General features: G+C 48.6%; 1 protein-coding gene across 10 annotated transcripts in view; it reads right to left on the bottom strand.

Moving 5' to 3' along the window:
* Positions 1-22,558, bottom strand: part of TENM4 (teneurin transmembrane protein 4) — a 717,007-nt gene that overhangs the window by 340,497 nt on the left and 353,952 nt on the right. For all 10 annotated transcript variants that reach the window (XM_057507188.1, XM_057507183.1, XM_057507185.1 and 7 more), the window contains one exon: positions 19,397-19,666. In XM_057507188.1, coding sequence (XP_057363171.1) covers positions 19,397-19,666 — 270 coding nt within the window. The remainder of the gene's footprint in view (positions 1-19,396; positions 19,667-22,558) is intronic.

Raw genomic sequence — 22,558 nt, 5'->3', positions numbered from 1 at the left:
TTCTGTTTTTTCTCTCCTCCCTTTAGACAAAAATTTAGAATTTTAGAAACCCAGTATGGGTATAAAGTGTAGGTTATCAAATCTCAATGTGCATAAGAAGCCCTGGAGAAGTTTACTTAAAATGCAGATCCCTAAGCATCTCTCTCCAGAGTTTCATCCAGTAAGTCTGGGATGGGGCCTCAGAATTTACCCCTTGTGCGTGCCTAATGCAGGTAGTATGCAAGCCAAAGTTGAGAAACAATGATACAAAGGACAGGTCTGTGTTTTTGGAGTTGAAAGAATTTCAGATGGGTTCTTGGTCCTCCCTTTTACCAGCTATGTGTCCTTGGGAAAAATAACTTTCTCTCTGGTCTCAGTTTTCTTATCTCTAAAGTAGGAATGTGACTATTTAACTCAAAGGACCACTGAAACAAAAAGCTAACAGACACTGAAAACCCTTAACACAAATCTTGGTGAGTTGTAGGCACTCAAAAAAATCAAAGAAACAATTTGCTTTTTCTTTTTTTCCTGGAGAGGATTCTCCTTAAAACTGGCCTGAGGCATCTTCACTTCTGAAGTTAATGTTTCTATATCTGTTTACAATCTACAACTTCCAAGGAGGAGCCTATGAGGGAAGCCAGCCCTTGTTTTGAAAGCACTTTTAGGATGAAAAGGTGTGAAATCCTCTAGAGACCTGGTTGGTGGAAGCTGAAACAAATGTTTATTTTAATTTGGTGAGTTATAATTTATGAAAAGCTTTTGGAAAACGGAAGTAACTATTTATAGTCTCACAAGGGACCCAACAGTTTTGAAGTTTGTAGCTAATGCATTCATTTGTTCAAGAAACATTTACTGAGCACCTGGCCAGATGAACACGTGCTGGACCTCTAGGGCCTCAGGGCCTCAACAATGATAGTAATGTGGTAGGGACAGTGGGAGGTGAGGAAGGCCAGCCCGCAGTGACTTCCCTCAGCCTAAGGAACTGGGTCTTGGGAAGCTGATCAGAAGGAAATGATTCCATTTTGAAAGCACCCAGATTCAAACATAATTTAAAAAGCAATTCTGGTACCAATAGATGTGTAAATTAAGATCCCTGGAGGAAAGAGCTGTTTTTGGCATAGGTTACCCCCACACCTTTAATTTCACAGACACTCTGAAGGAGTATACTATGAGTCCCTAAGCACTAATTAGTTCTAAGGGTACTTAGATTTTCTCCTAAGTTTCAGGCCTTAAAATCCAAGTGTTTCATGGACATCTTGATTTGGAGGTTCCACAGGCACTTCAGACCCAACAATGTCTAACACTCAACTTATTATCTTTATCCATAAACATGCACCAGCATTTCCTCACTTGGCTGAGGCCTGGTGTTCACTGCACTTATTATTCCAGGCACCCTGTGATTTACTTTTCCAGTGAGTTAATTGCAAAATCCATAAGGGGCAGAGAGAAACATCAACCCAAGCTTGCCATGAAAAGCAGGGGAACAGAGGAAGCTTTCCTCCTCAGCCAGAGCAGCCTGGAGAGGCAGGGAGTGAGGAAGACGCTGCCATATTTCCTGTACAGTTATCCCAATCTAAAGCAGAGTCACCAACCTGTATCCATTTTCTCTTACTTAATCACCAAATTTTACTCAGTTCTTCCATCTAAGAACCTCTCAAGTCTGTCCGCATGACCAGGAATGTGATTTCGGGCACCCTCATGATTCTCACTTTCCTCCTTCAGATGGAACCCAGGGTAGTCTTCCAAAACACACAGAGGGTAGATCACTTTGCATCCTAGTTAAAGGCCCTCCATGGCTTTTTCCTCCCCTATGGAATAAGGTTCAAACACCTACAGATGCTGTTTGAGGCCCTGCTTACCTAGACTCACCTCAAGCCACATAAGCCATCCCCAACGGCTTCAGCAGTCCTACCGTACATGCGTGTATGAGCGTGCCACGGCACTGCCCTGCCAAAGTGCCCTCACACCCTGGGAAGATTCCAGTGGATGGCCCCCTCCCTTCAGATGTCCCATCACAACTCCTTTCCCCATCTCCAGCACACTTGGACTTGCCTCAGTATTAGGTCTGTTCACTTGTCTGCTCCTGGATGGAAACATCTCAAGGGCAGGTATTCAATTGTGTTCATATCCCAGCCCTTTTTATGCCAAGTTATGTAGAGGCTCCTAGCGCTTACCAATCTGCTTCTCTTCTCTTTTTGGCATTTAGGAGGAATACCCTTCCCTGCTACCCTGCATATAAGTGGGACCATATGACCAAGTTAGGCCTATGGGCTATAAGAAGCAGCCAAAAAGGCCATTTGCTCCAAGATGGTAGAGCCCCCATCAGGTTGGGTCCTTCAGAAAGTGTGTGGAGAAACCTTTTCCCCCATACCACCAAAGCATGTCAAGCACATAACATGAGAAATAAACTCTGTTAAGCCCCTTAGGGTTGTTTGTTACTATGACATAAATTAACCTATACTGAGTACTACAGAAATCTTATTTATGTCTGTAATCACTCGAATGGGCCCTGGAAATATCAGTTCTCCATGAACACTTGAAGAACAAATAAATATAGGAATGGGTGAATGAACAAAGGAAACTTGGAGATCTGGAGTCAAAAGAAAATGGCCTATAATAACCAACCACACAGTCCCTTTCCCCCACACCAGTGGACTGCTTTTCTTTCTCTCTATTTGGCTCCAGAGACAGGATTTAACCTTTTGATTTCTCTCTCTGAAGTACCTCTGTACTGATGCCAACACAAACTACATGCAGATCCTGGCTTATGCCTCGGTGTCTGGAGGAAGGGCACCAGTGACGTCTTATTGACAGTTTTCCACCAATCCCTACTCCCACTGTCTTTGAACTTCATGCTTCCCGGGTTGTATCTGGACATCGCCCCAAAGATGGGGATCCTGAGCTCCTTGAATCAAAGGCTTCTAATTTTAACACCCCCCTACCCCAACCAGGTTAAAGATTGGCCTCATTAGACAAAATATCTTTTTACATGTCAGGGAAATATTCAGTAATTACCCTCAAACCTTTCCACACATTTCAGTTAAGTGCGAAAGCACAGGTTGTGAGATTTGGATTCTACATATTTAAAAAAGTAAACACAAACATAAAGAATATCATTCCAAGGTCATGAGTTCCTGAAATTACTGCTTAGCAAGAAGGGCAGGGCCCTGATACAAACATCTAGCAGGCAGCATCTTTGCCTATCATGTTAGGAAGATCAGTGAGTTGGCAGCGCTGAGGACGCAGTGGGCTGGGGTGGGGGGGTTGCTGGAAGGCAGGGAGCCCGTGCAGGAGAGGGGAGAGCCCTACACCAAAGGAGGCGGTGGGATATTTGTCCTGGGCAATGCCTGGTTTGCCATCCACACAGGTTCTTGGGTCTCTAGCTGTGTTACTCCTAAGTTACCTTGTGAGCTTGGGGAAGCACATGGTTCTGGAAACAGGATGGGCTTGCAGCAGATGGACACAGGTTCATATCCCATCCCACCACCTGGGAGCTCTGTGACTTTGGGCAAGTCCCCCACCTTTGTGATTCTTCATTTGTTCATGTGTAAAGTAGGGGCAAATGTAACCACCTTCCAGTGTTTTGAGGATTACCCAGATTGCTGTGTTAAAACAAGAAACGTGTACTTGTGGCATGTCCATCTATGTCCCCTAACCCTTCTGGATCCCTGGGGCCTGATCCTGTAAGGAATGGAAGGAGGTGCTCTAGCTTGTTGTTACCATTTTTAACTTTTTTGTTATAGAAACATATACATAAAATCTACCATTTTAACTCATTTAAAGTATATAATTCAGTGGTATTTTGTACATGCTCAATGTTGTGTGATCATTACTATTACCTAGTCTAGAATATTTTCATTGCCCCCCAATAAAACCCTGTACTCATGAAGCAGTCCCTCTCTTTGCCACCATCGATGGGAAAGCCTGTGGTGGTTTTAGCTAAATTCAATACTTTAAAATACTGCTGGGGGGAATTGCTTTGGTGAGAAGTTGGCAGGAGCTGGTAAAGCAAGATTTTATTTCCCGAGTACCCACAAGTGTGTGTGCTCACCTCTGGGTGGGATGCAGGTAGATGCATTGTAATAGCCTGATCAGGTATAGCTATGGCTGTGAAAGGGGCTTGAGTTGGAACTTGAGTCAATGTGGAATGGTGAGAGATGAGGCCAAGGAGGCCAGGAGATGTGGGATCAGAGTTGTCTGGATGCACAGAAACTTGAACTTGAGTCCAGAATCAGTGACTGAGGCTCAGCCTTCTCTTCTCCTGCCTAGTGCATCCTGGGGGCGCTCTCGGAAGCAGCGGGACTGGGAAATACGCATCCCTCTCCCACCGTGGGGAGGCCCTAGCCTGGCTGCTGATGGAGCCCCAGCTGCAGAGAAGCCCAGCTTGGAGGCAGGCAGCCATGGTCAGTTAATGAATGATTTATTGGTGCTGCCGCAGAGGCAGCTTCCCTGGGGCGTGTTCCTAATTAACAACCACTAACTGAATGGTGCCTTTTTTTTTTTTTTCTGTAGAAGAGGCCTCCAAAGCCTTGCTTTCCTGCCTTAATGGGACAGACTTCACCTTAGCCTGGGGCCTGATTCTAAAATACAGCAAGTATTTGGCAGAAATCCCCGTCCCTCTCTCAGTCACACTCAAGATGCCCACAAGTATTCGAACCCATACACTCTTGTCTGCATGCTACCCACACCCTTATCACACATTTATTCCTCTGCTAACATAATTACACTGATGTCTTTGCACACTTGCACTCATACATCGAGAGCATTCGCACTTTTCACTTTCAATACCACATACACATACATTCCCATACCCCACACACTCAAATTAGCATGCTTAGCTATGTACTTGCACATGCACACATATTCTCGCACTCACATTGCCTGCTGATAGGTACAGCCAGTGGCCCATGGTCACCCTCACGGTCTCAGGCAGGAATCTTTGGTGGCATCCATTTCTCCAGGGAGGAGGCTCACTCACTTAGAAGGGGCCTAAGATCTGGTGCTCTGCCCAGCTGCCTCAGCTGCGAGGTGGTGTGTGGCAGGGAGAGGAAGATGCAGCCAGGCCCGGGGGCCCTGGAGTCCAGTGTGGAGAGTCACAACTGCCCAATCATTCAGACTAAAACAGTCTCTCCTGTTCATAGTTCCTAGGGCACTAAGAAGCTGAAAACTCACTTTAGAGCGGTGGGGTCAAAGAGAGTGCCTGCTATGGACGGAACTGTTCCACTCACCCACCACGAATATGTTGAGGTCTGCTGCGGACGGAATGTTTGTGCCCTCCTAAAATTCATATGTTGGAATTCTGACCCCCAGTGTGGTGACATTTGGAGATGAGGCCTCTGAGAGGTGATCAGATGATGAGCCCTCACGAATGGGCTGGTGCTCTTATCAAGGAGACTGGAGAGAGCTCCCTCACCCCTTCTGCCCTGTGGGGACACAGCAAGAAGCCACCTATGAATTAGGAAGCGGACTCTCACCAGACACTGAATCTGGGTCTCAGACTTCTGAGCCTCAAGAGCTGGGAGGAATAAATGTTTATAATTGAAGCCACCTAGTCTGTAGCTTTTTGTTATGGCAGCCTGGACAGACTAAGATGAAGCAGTAATGCCCAGTGCCTCAGAATGGGCCCTTACTTGAAAATAGGGTCATTACAGATGTAATTAAATAAGTTAAGATGAGGTCAAACTGGAGTAGGATGGCCTGTAAAGACAGACCTACAGAGCGAATGCCATGTAACAAAGAAGGCAGATATTGGAGTGATGCAACCACACGCCAGGGAATGCCACTCTTCGCTAGGAATCCATCAGAGCCTGGGAAGAGGCAAGGAAAGATTCCCCGACACATTTCAGGGGAATGGAATGTGGCTCTGCTGATACCTTGATTTTGGATTTTGATCCTCTAGGACTGTGATGCAATGCATTTTGGTTGTTTTTAAGGCACCCAGTTTATGGGCCTTTGTTATAGCAGCCCTAGGAAACTCATACAACACCCAGAAAGTCTTAATTCCATTCTCCTGTTTGTTCTTTCTGGGCCTCATTCCAAGAAAACCCATTCAGAGCTATACGTATTTAGGGAATCTCCTGTGCCAGGTCCTGGCTATACTGAGATAGATAAGTCAACCATGGTCTTGCCGACAGCTACACAGAACTGTGAAACAGTTTCTAGATAAATACAAAATGGACTATTGAAACGAAAGCAATGCTTCCGTTCTAGGGACCAACTTAAATAGGTCTTCACATTTTTCTTTTCCTCCCACCCCCCACGGTTAAACAGTGCCGAACCTCTGAAGGGGATGGTGAGGTTAACCATCACTTCTACTTAAAAGTTCCCCAGCTTTTGAGTTATACACATTGAGTTTCATTAAGACATCATCATGGTGGAACACCATGTTAATCAATAACAGGCGGCTCTTTTTCATAGTAATTAGCCAACTGTGCAGAACAACAAAGTTCCAGCTCACCCTCCGTCTCTGGGAATACTGGGATAGGCTCACTTGGTGGGTATCCCAGGAACATCACGCTCTGTAGGGCCTGAGTTTCTGTGGCCTGTGCTGTCTTTGTGGTCCCCCAAACTCCCTGTCTTTGAACATACTTGGACTGGTCTCAGAGCTGCCGTGCTCTTGGGAGAAATAACAGTCTCAGCCACAGCTGGACAAGTCCTCTCTGCCAGTGCCCACATGCACCTACGTGTCAAAGAGGCCTGGGGCAGTGGGAAAAGCTCAGCTCTGGGAGTCAGACAGATCTGTGTTTGAATTCAGCCTCTACCTCTGATTAGATAGGTGGCCTTAGGGAAGTTGCTTTTCCTGTCTGAGCTTCTATTTCCTTATCTGCAAAAAATCAAAACAATTTTGGAGAGAGATTAAGAGGATGAAATGAGATTATGTACTGACAGAGGCTCAGATGGCACCTGACCTATAATAAATATTCAATAAACACCATTTATTATTTATTGAGTACATATTAGGTTACTATTAATAGTAATAATATAAGTAATTGTTTAATAGTAATTAATAAGATAGTACTTATTGAATAAATAATTTTCATTATTATATTCCAAAGAAACACTGAAATTTATCATGGGCACAGGTCACTGAAGGCCACTGAAGCAAGCTGTCATCTTGGTGCAGTGGGTTTGCTCCATGTCTTTTGGTTTGGGGATGAGAAAGAGAAATGCAGTCCCTGATGGGCACTCATGGCCGGGTGGTGGCTTTCTCCTGTGGTATATAGAACAACCTCACACACCGACTTCGGATCAACGACTCTGATCACAAGGGAGCAAGACGAAGGCCATGCCATTCAGCAGGCCCTCTAAACTCAGACAAAAACAAGAACACTGTCCAAATGACAAAATGACCCCAAATCCCCCATCCTGGCCAATGTGAGTGACAGCTGTTACTTTTCCAATTACAGCTCTGACCTCGCTTCATTCTTCCTGCCTTCTACACAAGATTTATTAAGACACCCAGACACAGAATACCTCTGCTTCTCATCAGTATCCAACCCACAGCAAAGCTCCATTTCCTTGAACCCACCCTCAGATCACTTAACGCAAGGCCAAACACTGTGCATTCTTTCCAACACCCTCTACTGAGACAGAGAACCAATAAACCCTAATATTTACAGGTGCGTTTCCATGGTCTTTGGCTAGAAGGCCTTAAAGATACTGTGATGTTACTCTGCTCTAGCAAAGAGGCTGATTTAGAGTATGAGAGTCTGAAACTTCTCCCCATCAGACCACAAGGTAAAGCTTTCTCCCTAAGTCTACTTTCTGTATCAGGTAGGCATCCTGGCCTCATAACCTCCAAGCTGCCTCTTTTGCCATTGCAATGCCCGAGAACTGTGTTCCAGGACAGGTCAGGGTCTAAGATGCCACAGTGGGGGACACTCTTCTTCCTGTGGTTCTGCCCCAGCTTTCTCTTGGATGGTTGCTCAGAATGGCAGGGGGGCCTTAGGTATCATTTTATTTAGTCCCCTAAGCAGGGCTGGGTTTCTCCTGCTGATTCTTGGAAAGCTGGCCACCCAGGCTTGCGCACAGAACTCCCATGACACGCTGCAGGATGCTGCCTCATGTGTCTGCCTGCTTTACACCATGAGCCCTTGGGGTCAGAGGCCATGCCTGCTTCACCTTGGCATGCATGTGGCACTGGCACACATTGCTGAAGGGCTCCAGGCATGTACACAGCGCCTGCTCAATCCTTTACCTTCCCAGCTTCCCACCCCGCTCCAGTCCCTGATGCATCAGCACCACTAGAGACCAAGTAGCACTGTCCCACTGTAGCACTGTGAGATCTTCTAAGCAGGCTTTTCTTTTTCCTGAGTAAGAACTATTGTTTCATTTTCCCTTCCCTTTCAATACTAGCACTAGTAGTGAGCTTTCTTTATCACGCCATTCCTTATAAAGTTTAAAATCCCTTTATAAGAGTTACCACATGAACGATGAAGAGTAGAGAAAGGGCTACAAAGCTGTTTGAGAAGTACACTGCAGGTGGTCAGCTAGGGTTCCCACTGCTCAGACAGGAGGGGAGACCCAGAGGCTCCTGTGGAAGAGCTAACACAGCAGGCCTGAGACTGCCCCCTTACAAAGGTCTGCTTGCAAGGTGGCCCTGGGCACACATCTGGGAAACTGGATGGTAGGCAGGTCCTCACTTGACACGAAACCTTCTCTAAATGATAAGAGTGGCTTACTGTGTCTGGACTGTATGTCCAAATAATGATGTTTATGTTAAACATCTGCTTTCCTTCTTAGAATCTGGAGTATTGGCATATGTTGGCAGATGGTGACCATGTGACCAGCCCCGGGTTAAAATCTTTGGGCGTGAGTCTCTCTTGAGCTTCCCTGGTGGATAGCACTTTGTGCTTGTCATCACGACTCGCCGCTGGAGGGACCCAGCCCACTCTGTGGGACTCTGCTTAGAGAGGACTCTTGGAAGCTTGCGCCTGGGTTCCCTAGACTTCAACCTCTGCACCTTTTTCCTTTACGGGTTGGCTTTGCGTCCTGTAGCAAATCTGAGCTGTGAATCCCGCTATATGCTGAGCACTGTGAATCCTTCCAGAGACTCATTAAGTGTGACCCCACCCCACCCCAATGCCACAGGCTCCAAGCTTGAAGGTCCACTGTCAGGGATGAAAGTCAGGGTGTGGGCTCAGGTGCCCATATTATGAAAATGTCAGGTACTAACGGACAATGAGAGCTATTACACACCCCCTACATGTGAATAATAATGGCCCAGTAGTGGAGGAGACTCTCAAAGAGCTTTATAAGTCTAGCTGGGGGAAAAGGGACATAGTATTTTCTTCAAATAAAATGCATCTTTTAGCACTAACTCTAGAGCTGACATAATAAATTATTGAAAGTTTGTAGAGGCAGGTAGAAAGGGTAAATCCTTTGGGCTAAGCGGCTTCTCTCTTTTTGTTACCAAATGAGGCTGCAGGGTGGGAGAGATGCCCAAGGTGCCTCACTTCTAATGGGCTGTCTGACTTCTCACGTAGCCCATCTGGGTCCTTTGTGAAGAGCCTCCTAGGCGTTTTCACAGCCCACTTCACACCCACAGTGGCTCCTCTCTCCTCCCTCTTCCATGTTCACAAGCAGCCAGAATGGCAAACATTTTCCCTTTGTTGATACTGCCCTTCAAACCTGGCTTGTTCCATATCATTATTTCCTTCTTGGAGGTACATTTGGGAAAGCCGTTTGCTTTGTACTTCAGGTCCCGCAAAGCCGAGCACAGCACACTCACTTAGGAGCCAGGCTGCTGAGCGGTAGTGGAAAGAAAAGTCCTTTTCAGTATGTGGAGCATAAAGGGTTTGGCTCTTTATTTGAAAGGAAGTTCCTTCCCGAACAGATATTTTGGGCTGAGATCCTTCTCAGAGCCGACCAGCAGAAATGGGCCTGAGGAAAATCAGGCTTGCTGGAATCTTTCCACACTTGGCCCTGGTCGCTGGGGAGTCATCTTTGGCAGAAAGAATCAGTCTGACCAGCTGCCAGACACAGTTAATGGACATCAGTGCGTGGGTGTGGGTCAGAGGGAGGTGGGGTTAAATATCATCTCCACCACTCTCCAGCTGTGTAACCCTCAGAGAACTTGCAAACGATGAGATGGATATCTACCACAAAGGTTGTTGCAAACATTAAACAAAATGTGAAAACACTTTGGAAGTCACAAAACGCAATATAATTAATAAAAATAGAATATGCTTATATGGCAGTTCCTATGTACCAGTCACTATTCTAAATGCTTTGCCTCTGCGAACTCATTTGTTATAACCACACCTTGAAGTAGACGGTGGAATGATCCCCATTTTACAGGTGAGAAACTGAGGCATGTAGAGATTAACAAATTTGCCTTTTGTAATGCAAAGTGAAATTAGTGAAAGAGCTGGGGTTTGAACTTGGGCACTCTGGCCCCAGGGTCTGTACTTACAGGTGTGAGTTCCTAAGTGCCTTTGGAGGGGACGGTCTGGCATATTGGAACTTTTTAACCCACAAAAGCATCAGTAGTCTATCACTCAAACAGTTGTGCATTCGTGTCTCCGTGAGGCAGTGTGGCCAGGGTGAGAGCTTTGGGTTCCGACAGCTTTGCTACTTCATGTCTGGGGAGTTACTTAAGCCTTGGGACCTCTCTTGGTCAGCTGTAACAAAATACCACAGCCAGGGTGGCTCAAATCACAGAAATCCGTTCCCTTACACTTCTGTAGGGTGCCAGCACAGTTGGGTTCGGGGGAGTACTCTCTCTCTGTGACTTGTGGGTGGCTGTTTTCTGGCTCTGTGCTCATATGGATTTTCCTCCATGTATGTGTGGAGAACGCAATGCCTCACCCTTCCTCCCATAAAGGCACTAATTCCATGATGAGGGCCCCACCCTCATGACCTCATCTAAACTTAAGTACCTCCTGAAAGCCCTACTTCCAAACATCATCATACTGGGGATTACAACTTCAACATATGAATTTAGGAAAGGACACAATTTTTTCCATAGTTCCTATGTGCCAGGCACTATTCATGACCCATAAAAAGCAAAAAACGAATTCTATCTTAAAGGATGATGTCCACCCTTGAATCAGGGAAGATACGTGCCTCCTTTGACCTGTCTCTGCTCAAACCCTTTCTGCGGTTCCTTGTGACCCTCAGGAGTAAGGCTGAGCGCTTCCACCAGCAGTTCCAACCTGTCATCTGTTGTGATGGAGCCCAGCTTTCCTCACTGGCCTCATCTGTTCTTAATCCCCACATGCTCAGCCATAATGAACCTCTCACTACTTCCAAAACAGTCCACGCAGCCTGGGGTGAGACCCAAAGCTTCTGACTGCCAGTTTAATGCCCCTTTTCTTCACCTTTCTTGCTCCCTGCCACCAGAGGAAGCTGGACCTGTCACTTTGGGAAGTTGGGTGGAGGGTCTGGTCTTCCCTGAGACCTTTTCCCTAGTGAGGTATTCTGTAGGGTTTGCACTAAGCCTGGCTCCAGGGACCCTCTGGGGAATCACTCTCACCCTCTGCACTACGTGTCATGTATCAGACCCTGTGAACTCCCAGGAGCCCTTCCTCTCTTCACTCCACATGCTTCCCTCCGGCCCAGAGACAAAGACAAACTCATTTCTGTATTGCGGTCAACCTGCCCGGGTTAATCAATGTGAGAATAAATTTGTGGAGAGGACTGTGGGTTGGAAGAAGCCAGTCTCCTTCCGAATTCTCTTGCTGTCGAGATTCCAATGGCCCCATTTGGCTGATGGGGAAACTAATGCCCAGAAAGGGGCTATAACTTGCTCGAGGTCACACTGCGACTGGTGACAGCCTAAAACTGAAATCAGACTCATCCCTGGACTCCACACACCCTGGTGCTGGAACTCCTGTGGGCAGGAAGCTCTTTTCCCACCAGCGGTTACTCCCGTTTTCCCTGAAATCATCCTGGGTTAGATGAACTTGCAACAGGTCCAGGAGTCATACTCCCTGGACAGAGCTGAGCTTTCTGATGGGAAAAAATGCGTTGCAAATGCTTTTTGTAGGAAGCCTGTCACTGTGCACATCACTGCCTCCACTGAAACTGAAAGTCATGTAGGCTCAAACTGAAAGCAAAACTGCTGCCCCTCTCTGCACACTCAGCAGGTCTGGATCTAGATTCAAGAATGCAATCTGTCTTTATTTAGCAGAGCTTTGAATCTCCAGTCTCTTCGTCCTCCCAGTTCAGAAGCAGTCTGCTCTTGTGTTAGCATGTACTGCCCACCAGGGAGAACAACAGAACTTGCCAGTGGCATGTGGATATGGGGTACATTGAAATTGGCCCAGGACTTCTTAAAGTCCTTTTCAAAGGAATCCTCAGGAACAATGTTAATGGCTGTCAGATCCTGGCTGTCAGATCATAGGCAAATTCCAGCAGACGTGGTGCTATGGAGAGGAAGCCCCAGGTCAGACTTCACTGAGCGTTCTGAGTCAGTTGAGCAGAAGGAAGGGATGGAATTATGACCAAAGGGAACCCAAGATTATAACAAAAAAAGGTGGTGCTGAGAGTCTCATATGGGAGGTAAGGTGAGGCTGGCAGTGGAAGTCAGGCAGCATGGTCAGAAGCTGAGATGACCAGGAGGATGGAGGGCGGTGTGAGGAGCAGGCAGGCCATGAACTATGAGAGACAGTGAGGGACGTGGCATGGGACGGGCCAGGGCTAAAGCGCCCTGCGACTGGTCCAGAGGAGCTGTGAGGCCAGGAGAAGCATCAGAGGTGTGCCCGCCCTTACAGGACTGGGAGCCCACTCTGGTCACAGACCCTGAGTGCTGAGGTCTCCCTCGCTGCTGACAGGGCCCTGGGATGGAGCCTAGCAGCTCGTTCCCTTCACCCATATGGATCCCATCCTCACTGCCTCCATGCCTCCTCCTGGCCTGAGCCCCCATCTTCTCACCTGGATTACTGCAACAGCCTCTTGTGTTGATGTAGCCCACTAGGGTCTACTCCCAACATAGCTTCCAGAAGGATGCTCTCCAAGTGTTAGACCCTGTCAGTCCTCAACTCAGAAGCCCCTACGTCTCCCAGTGCAATGGCCTCACGTGGCCCTACCCTTTATCACCTCTTTGACTTCCTACCCGACTCCAGTCACAGCGACCTCCGTGCTGCTTTTCAAACAAGCCAGACATACTCCTGCCTCAAAGCTCTTGAAGCTGTCCTTCCTTCTGCCAGGATCACTTTCCTCCACACATCCTCACTGCTTGCTCCCTCACCTGCCTCACATGTCATCCCAGGGAAGCCTTCTCTGGCCACCGTATTTAGACCTGTAGCCCCTCTCCCACCCTGACATTCCTTATTCCTTTTTGCATAACACTTAACATCTTAAAACATTCCATATAACTTAGTTTTTAAACTTGTCACCTGTCTCCCCACTGATGAGTGGGCTGTTTGTCTGTTTTGATCATGCTGGAACCCCAGTGCCTAAAACAGTACCTGGCACATGGCAGGTGCTCAACAAACAGACGATCCCCAACCTCTCCCACCTTGCTTCTCAGCACTCTGCCTGCATAGTCCCAGTCACACACCTATGTTCCAGGCTCATGGGACACACCCTGTACCTGTCCACCTCCATGCCTCTGTCTACAGAGAATGCTCCTCCTGCCCCCTCTTTACCTGCTAATGTCCTGCCTACCCCTCAGAGTCCAGGACCGGCACTTTTTCCATAAAACATTCTCAGATACCTTCTGGTTGGAATTTTTCTCTCAAACCTCTATAATCCTTACTTGAAATGTCTTTTCTCCAGCATGTCACAACTTGAGGGTGCCCTCTTATGATCTCTAGCTCCTAATCAGCTCTATCAGATTATGGATTCAGGTTTTTTCTGGATGTTTCTAATACTGACAAAGAAGCTTATGTTTTGAAAATAGCTAGAATCATCTCCCAGATTATATATATTGTATGTGTTGAGCTAATAAAAATACGTTTCTATAAAGCAGAACAAACTGTAGAGTACAACGGTCAAGAAAGATAATGGAGCAAAGCAGATCTGGGCTCAAACCCTGGTCCTGCCATTTACTAGCTGTGCAACCTGCAGCAAGTCACCTAATCTCTCTGAATCTCAGTTTCCTTGGCTAGAAAACAGGGAAAGGTTAAGAACCAATGGACTTATCGTCTCTGAGGCCCCTGTGAGCTCCCAGATTTCAGATGCTCTGACTTTTCTAGGCCCTTCCCAGTCCTTTTTGGAACTCAGGGCCTTATAGCCCTCAAAACATGGACAACAATATCCAGTTGGAGACTCTAATTCCCTGAAAGCATTGGGTACCTCCGCGTTCCTGGGAGGGAGTGTGGGCTGGCTCTCTAAGCAGAAGAGTAGTCAAATGAGGGCCTCTGATCCTTCCTCCAGCTGAGGGAGCCCGGCTTCCTCTCCTGGAAGTGGAGCCTCGGGTACAATGGCTCGGTAGTTGCAATGCTCTGGCCACTTAGGGAATTAATGATAGATATTCTTATAGATTTTTAAAACCAATCTCATGAGCATGGGGCCAGGGAGGGTAGAGGATAAATTGAGTTAAATTGGTAATGAGCTTCTTTCTCACTGTGCTTTGGAGATGCTCACCTAATCTTCTGACTCTGAATAAGCAATTTGCCTGCCTAATTAGGTTAACCAGTAATTTCCCTTTTGACACACGAGCTGTTTGATAATTTTGGGGTAACTGTGATTCTGTTTCATTGCTTCTTTCCTAAGTGAATTTCTCAATTTGCCTCTGGGATTAAAGCACAGAGTACATTCTCACTACTCCCCAGACCTACCATGCCTCCTGACACCTCCAAGCCTTGGCTTGTGCAATTGCTTCTACTGGGAATGCCTCTCTCAGCTCCCCTGTGCTCAGTGAGATCCTACTTGGCCTTCAAGGCCAGGTGCATAATGTGAGTGGGATCAAGGAAGGAGCCTTTGCACCCTCAGGGCAGAATGAATGGCTCCTTCTACTGTCATCTCACAGCTCTTTAAAAAATTCATATTAATAGCTGGCATAGATTAAGGACCAACACAGACCAGACACTTCACAAATGTTGTACTGCAAACTCCCAGCAACACTTCAGTGAAGGAAGATGGCATGCTGTTTTTGTATTTTTTACATTATTGTAGAAAAGCATACATACCCCTGTTAACCATTTCTCAGTGAACAACTCAGTGGCATTAAGTGCATTTACACTGCTGTGCATCACCACAATCCACCTCCGGAACCTTTCCGTCATCCCAAACTGAAACTCTGCCCCCATTAGACAGTAACTCCTCCTTCCCTCCTCTCCCCGCCCCTGGTAACCACTGGCATGTCTTCTGGGCAGTGAGGAAGCCATAGCTCAGGGAGGTCAGGTGACTTTTGTCCGAGGTTTCAGAGCTGGGACCTAGCAGGGCCAGGGTTTGGGGTCAGGCCTCCTCACAAGACCCCGGCACCACTGTTCTTTCTGCGACACTGCCCGCAACACTTCCATTTAGATAGGGCCACAAAGTTGTCATAGTTCCACCTTCCTGGCTATGTATCTAGACTCTCAATTCTATAATAATAGATTGCGTATAGAAAGAAACTGGCACAGTTATAGAACAAATTATAGTGTGAATCTACAAAAGACACACTGGTAGTCTGACCCAGTGGTTGGGAATGGAGTTCAAACTGCAGACTTAGCTTTCTAAAAAGCATTATTGAATGCCAACTGTGTGCCTGGCATGATGCCAGCTCTTCTCTGCTGCCCACAAGTCGCTGGTCTCACTCAGCAGGAGAGGATCAAGGCCTGGCTCTGCCCCATAGCCCTGAGGAGGAAGATTTGTGTTTACATTATCCAGTCAATTCTGTATTTATTTTGGGTATTAAGCAGTGACATAAAAGCTGCTGACATTAACCTTCAGGGGCAGAAATTGGTTTTAATGGACCCTGTAAAAGTCATTATTGATGGCAGCTGCATGCAGCATCACTGTGATCTCAGCAAATGCTCTGCCACTGTCAATACTGTTGACAATCACAATTGACTAATGCACAGCAGGGCATGGACGCAGAGCCGATGTTTCTGAGGCTGGAAGTTGCTTGGCTTTACGCTTTGCATTTCACATCTGGTAGGGATCTGAGAACTTGGGTCACACAATTTTGGCAGCCTCAAATGAGAGCCTCACACTTTCGCTGACTCAAATGGAGGTTGGTAAAGGGCTCAGACTGTAGCATCAGAGCGATCTGAGTTCAAATGAAGCTTTGTGGACACACTGACTTACTGGCTATACAATCCTGGCAGGTCAGTTGATGTTTTTAGAGCCTCAGTTTTCCCATCTGGGAAATGGAGGTGAGAATTAAAGGCACCCCGAGGCCTGACACAGGTAGGCGTCCCTCTGCTCCTGAAATGTGGCAACTTTGAATTGTTGGCTTATCTGTCTAGTGGAATCGAGCCCTGTTTTGATGGTAAGATCCTAGTTTCCATCAAAGAGAAGGAGAATGGTGGCCAGGCGGATGATGGTAAGAGGAAGAGCGGAGGGCAGGAGAAGACGGGAGTGTGCACAGGGCAGGGAGAAGAGGGAGAGCCAGACGGGAAAGAACCCGGACTCCTGCGTACAGCCTGGCTCCAGCCACACCTGACGTGGTCCTCAGCTGTTAGTGAGGAGCCAGCAGTGTCCGCAGGAGCCCTGTGAACCTCATCAGTGGGGGAACGGGAGCCACTCCTGGGCTGGGCTCACCGTCAGCATGCTGTGCTCTCATCACTCACACCTGAGAATAACCAAGGTGCTCACGTAACTTCCCAGCAGCAGCAAGTGAAAAAGCACATGGGCACCTGGGTTTGGGGACTTCAGCCCTTGTAAAGGATGTGGAGGTCAGGGGGTCTTTGTTAGATTCAGCCTGCCCACCTCTCCCACCTGTGCATCTTCCCTGAGTGCAGGAGGCTTAGAGAGTGGCAGCCAGTGTGGAAACGGCCAATCCAGAGAGGGTGGCACAGCCAGGAAGCTGGCAGCCATTTCCCCGTCCTCATTATCGAAGGCTGAAGCTCTTCAGGCTCCTCAACTATGTTATTATCACCTAGCAGAGGCTTAATTCGGCTATAACTCAGCTCTTGGGGAATATGCAATAATGTGGGCGGTGTGCACTTCACTCTGTCATGACTTTATGGAAAAATGATCATTTGTCACCATGGCAAGAAGCCTTCAAAAGAATAAACAACCCAAGTATTTTGCTGCAGAGGAAATTCACTATAACTAGGACTACAAGAATAAAAATTTTGGAGTCATATTGACCTGAATTCAAATCCCACCTTACTTGCTGTGTGACTTGTGTAGGTTTCCTGACCTCTTGGTGCTGTAGCTTCCTCATTCCGTGTGGTGGGGATAATAAAGCCTACCTCAGAGGGCTATAGGGGGGAATAAATGAGACCATATAACTACACCACTTAGCACATGGGGGTCTGATAATCAGCAGCAGCTATTAACTATTAATGTTATTATCATTTTCCTCTTGGGCACTTTCATCTTAATGTAAGCACTTACAATCACAAAATCCTGGATCAAGAAGGGCTTGCATATCTTTCAGCTCAGTTATTCCCAAAAAGTGTTCATTAGAACATCAAACCCATCTGATGCTTTGAGAATAAAGGGTTCTATGCTCAGATCTTTTTGGGGAATACAGCATATATCCCTCCTTGCTAATTTGTCCATTACTATGCACATTGACATATTAAAGGCTCTGAGAAGTTCTGCAGTTAAGAAGTAGGTTTAAATGCATTTAATGCAGTGTTTCCTACATTATTTGACTACAGAGCACTGTCCCCCACTGCAATCTAAGAAGCACTAACAATCTCAGAATACAGGAAATGCTGATTTTGTTTGAACTACTTATTTTATAGATGAGGAAACTGAGATCCTGAGAAAGGATCTAACTTGTTCAATGCCACACCCCAGGTCAGTGATGGAACTGAGACCTCTTGCCTCCCAATCAGAGACTCCATTTTCTCTACAGACCTTGCACATGAAATTGGTGCTCTGGATCAGTGTGTGGGAGTGGTGGGGGCAGGGGACAGAGGAGGGGCTGCTGGCTTGGCCTGGCCTCGGTGGGAAGGTGGATGAGGGAGGGTGGATGGCTCCCCACTGCAGAGAGGTATCTCCTTTGGGTGCTGAGGTCACTGGCCCTCTCACAGGGCTGGCTGGGGGTCAGCAGAAGGTGACAGCTCCAAGCCCTGATCTGGGAACTGCTGTTCCCCTCCCTCTCACACAGGTGCACAGGCTCCTAGGCACACATCTGTGTTCTCTGGGAGGGGTGGTGGGATGGACGTTTGGAACTCTGTGGCACCTGACTCTAAGGAGATAAACTTCGCACCTGACCCTGACCTTACTATCTTCCACCTGAGCCCAAATCTGGGACTGCGTCGTGCATAACCCAGCTGGAGCATCCTTGTCAGAGGCTAACCTGCCCCTGCCTCCACCTCTGACCTGGCCCCTGCCCTGACGCTGAGGAACCCCGGGCAGGAAGCATTAGGATCTTGCATTGGAGCTGGATGCCAGTAGTGGGGATGGGTACCTGGTTTGGTTGTTGTTCTTCTCATTCAGACTGCCCTTCCCACGGCTGATGTGGAGGTGCCCACAGACCCCTCACTGGGCTCCTGAGAAACATAAGCCCTCTTCCAGGCAGATGGGCTGTCTCTGGTCTCTGCCACCTTCCCTGAGTATTTGCTGCCAGGCCCCAGCAGAACCTCAATGCTGACCTGGGTCCACAAAGCTGCCCAGAGTCTGGCTGGGCACAAAGCACCAGAGAAGGGGAGATGGTCATGAGCAGCCCTCTGCAGAGCCCCTCACAATCTGCCAACAGGGTCCTGATGGTACAGAGGCAAAATCTGAAACCAGGATGGTTTTTTCCATATGAAAAGGAGGTATGTGCACTAGCTGTCACCTCTCCCACAGCAGCCCTCAGGCCCTGGAAGAAGGGACGGCACGGATGAGAGTGGGATACAGAGCGCAGAGCCAGAGCATCCCCCAGTATGCAGATGAGATCGTCGGAAAGCTGCAGCAAACCCTCAAGTTCTAAGTTACCCCAGCAGGACAGTTTCCTTCAGAAGCCACCTTCTCATCAACATGAGACACTGGGGCAGGCAGCGCCTGTGGCTGTTGCCCAGGATTGCGGAGCACCTGGGGGCTGGATTCAGGCAGGACTGGCCCGGCTGATTCGACAGAGGACAAGCTGTGGGGACTTGTTACCACTGTTCCCTCATGCCCAGGCACCTTGCAAGCAACAATCCCATTCTTTAGGCACCTTGCAGCCCCACCTGAAAGGAAAGAGCTGCGGCCCAATCTCTGGCATGTCACCAATGGGTGGGTATTCCATGTGCAAGATGCTCTGACTTTTGACTACTGAGAGCAAAGCAATTTTTCACCAACTTCACCAGAGCCCCAAGTGATGGAGCAGAAAATCAATATGGTAATTAAAACCCTGGTCCCACAACCCAGGTGCCTGGCACAGGCCAAGCAGGCCACTCACCGGTCTCGGTGTTCTCGTGCTCCGTGTCAGTGAGCGTGAGATTGGAGTTGGCCCGGCTGGACAGGCAGGAGCTACGTCCTGACCGTGTGCTCCGGCCCCACAGGCGTACCGGGTGATCAGGGGACAGCATGGTGTCAGCCTCCATGTCGGCGTCGGAGCTGGCCCCCAGGGAGTAGCCGCAGTGGGGGAGGCTGATGTCTGTCCGGTACAGGGTCCCATGAGGAGGCGTCACCTCCCCCAGCCCCAGCTCACGAAGGGTGAAGTTGGCGCCTGGGAGGAAACGTAGGTGAACCTGGTTAGGGCACTGAGGATGGGTCTGCCCCGCAGAAGCCTGGCCCCTAACCCAGGACTGACTGTTGTCCTTTGAGCTCCCTATCGCGTTCTGTGTACATGCCTTGATGGCTCCTTCTGCCCCTTCCCCATCAGCCTATATCCTCTACATTCTTTAAGGCCCAATGTTTCACCACCTCTGTGAAATATCCCCTAATATCTTCACCCCATGCAGACGTCATTGCTTCTTTCTCTGGGCTCCCTCTGAGAGTGCGTGCCCCAGTCACACTGCACAGGAGAAGGAAGGGCCTGACTCCTGTACTGGAGGGAGCCTCAGTAGGGGCAGGGACCAGGTCTTGCTCACTGCTAAACTCCTCTGCCTAGAATAAAAAATCTGGGACTCAGGAGGGGCTCCATAAATGTCTGTTAAATTGAACGGAGGGCCTCAGGTCTCCTCTTCCAGCCCAGGGAGGATTGACAAGCAGCAGCACGCAGGAGCAGGGCAGAAGCCCAGTCAGTGAGCTGCAGATGGCTCTCCTGGGACCTGAAGCTCCACAGTGAAGATGGTTGGTGGCTGGCAGAGGAAAGGGCCTCGCGTAGGGAGACTGGCTCCACCTTCTGCCGCTGCACAGCAGGCAGGGCTGTACCACGACGGGAGCCACCTGCCTCTGGAGGAACCCAGGCAGCCAAGCACACAGCCAAAGCTGGGCCACTGAGAGTTCTCTGGAGGGCTCGGGAAGGCCTGCTGATGCCAGGCCAGAGGCCAGACGGATGTGGGTGAGGAGAGTTCACTCGAGGACTGCTATCTAAGAGAAAAGGGAATGTTGACTTCCATGGGAAACACGGCCTCCACGTTACTCCTGAATGTTAATTCAAGGTCTGTTCAGGGAGAGCTTCTCCCATATTTCTAACATCCCCACAAGTCATGAGGAGAAGAGGGTGGGCAAAGGCATGGAGGGTCATATTCCAATTAAACCACCGATCTGGGAAGTGGACTTATGTAATCAGGTTACACCCACATTTAAACCAATTCAAGCTGGCCCTGGGGCCTTACTGCCATACAGCAACGAGCAGGGCATGGTGCCTGACTTTACAGGGCCCACAAAATAGTGGGTAAGACACAACCAAAGCGTGACTGGGGGTTAAGGTTCAAGGTGGAAACATCATGGAGAGTGTTCTGGGAGTGCAGAGGGTGGATATTTGCGGGGGGAGATCAGAGGAGAAGTTTCCAATGAGAGTGAATAGGGAGAACAGAGAAAGAAGAGAGAATAGGTAGATGGTGGAGCTTTGAAGGAACTGCCAGAGAGGTGGGAGGGAAGCGGGCAGAGATGGCCTCTTACCATCCTGAGCGTCACTCTAGCCAAACAACCTGTGTCCCCCAGGAATCCTCATCAGCTCTGTGTCTGGTGCCTCTGCACTGCACAGAGTATCAGTGAAGTAAAGGGACAGATACACTGGCAGTGCTCTGGGCTGCAGTTGAAAGGGAAGTGGCAAAGGCTGGCAGTGGGCAGGGGGTGGCCCCACGCCTGATGCTCAGGTGGCTCATGCTGGGACAGCCTGAATTTGAGGTTAAAGTCATGAAATAGTTCCACGCTGGTTGGTGACTAAGTGATGCCTGAGCCGCCTGACACCCAATGCCCTGGCTGTCCCTCTGCCCACTCTAGCCCCTTCCCGGCAAGCACCCCCTCCCCAGTCTGCCCAGATCAGTTACTAAGCAGTTAATGTTAGCAGGCCCTGCACAGCAGGGCCTCTGGGCTCTGCTCAGTGGCCAGCAGACATTCTGATTGGCCAGGGTCTGGGCCAGACCAGATGTTACATATTTTTAATATCTCCCCTAAGTGCCATACTGCAGTCTGCACTCCTCTTCTGCTCTCTTTCTAAACAGAATAAAACTCCAAATTGGAGCCTAAGTCCCCTCAGTATGCCTCCTACCCTGTCTGCGTGAACTGTTTGCCTCTTTCTGATCTCCTGTCCCCACCCCTGTCCTGCCCCCTGCCCCTGCCTCAGCCTGCTTCCCAGCTCCAACAGGCTGGCCCTCTCAAGGGAGGCCAGTCACACATGAAGAATGACTGCTACACTGAGTGAAAAATCAAATTGATTTGTAGTGAAGAGCCCAGACTGCACCAATTTCCATATAGCCTACCCTGCATACCCTGTTAAGCAGCCAGACTCAGGACTGGAGGAGAACAAGGTGAGGGCTGATTCTAAGGGCTCAGTGATCCCCAGGAGCCAGCCCAGCCCCTCTGATGTGTGAGTTTAGAAGCTTTATTTCGCCAAATGTGAGAAGGCCGCATGGTCTGTTTATGTCTTTTTGGCCTCTTTCCTGAGGATCCTGAGACATTGGTTGACATCTGGCCATGCCATCTTGGGCTGGTGCAGTCACCTGAGCCTCAGTGTTCTTGTCTTTAAAATGGGGGTGATGATCTATGACCTGGAACCCTCCCAGGATTGTTTGAGAATCTGGGGAGGTCACGGGAGAGAGTACTTTATAAACTGCAATGCTCATGCTTGCCTATGAGAGGACAAGAACACTTCTTATTATTTATAAAGGCAAGAAGGGGCTCCTCTCTGCACCCTCGTGTGCTAGGGTGAAACGCAGGCCAAGCTGACCAGTCAGGGCTTACTGAGCTCTGTCAGGGTGGCCAGCATGGAGCCGGGGGAAGCTTTGATACCCTTTCGGCGCCTCCCCTCACTGAGACCCAGAGTTGGAAATTAGCAGTAGGCAGCATGTAGGACACATCTGCTTTGTGTCAGGCACTGGGTCTTTATTTATAATCTTTTACAATAAAGATTGCTTTATCATCATTGACCTTCATTAATCCTTGTGACCACACCACTCTTAGGAGGCACCACTGAGGAAGCTGAGGGCCAGAAAAATGGCAGAGCCAGAAT

Source organism: Manis pentadactyla, chromosome 9, assembly GCF_030020395.1.
Source record: "Manis pentadactyla isolate mManPen7 chromosome 9, mManPen7.hap1, whole genome shotgun sequence".
In the NCBI taxonomy this organism is placed as follows: domain Eukaryota; kingdom Metazoa; phylum Chordata; class Mammalia; order Pholidota; family Manidae; genus Manis; species Manis pentadactyla.
This window is presented reverse-complemented; position numbering and strand designations above follow the sequence as displayed.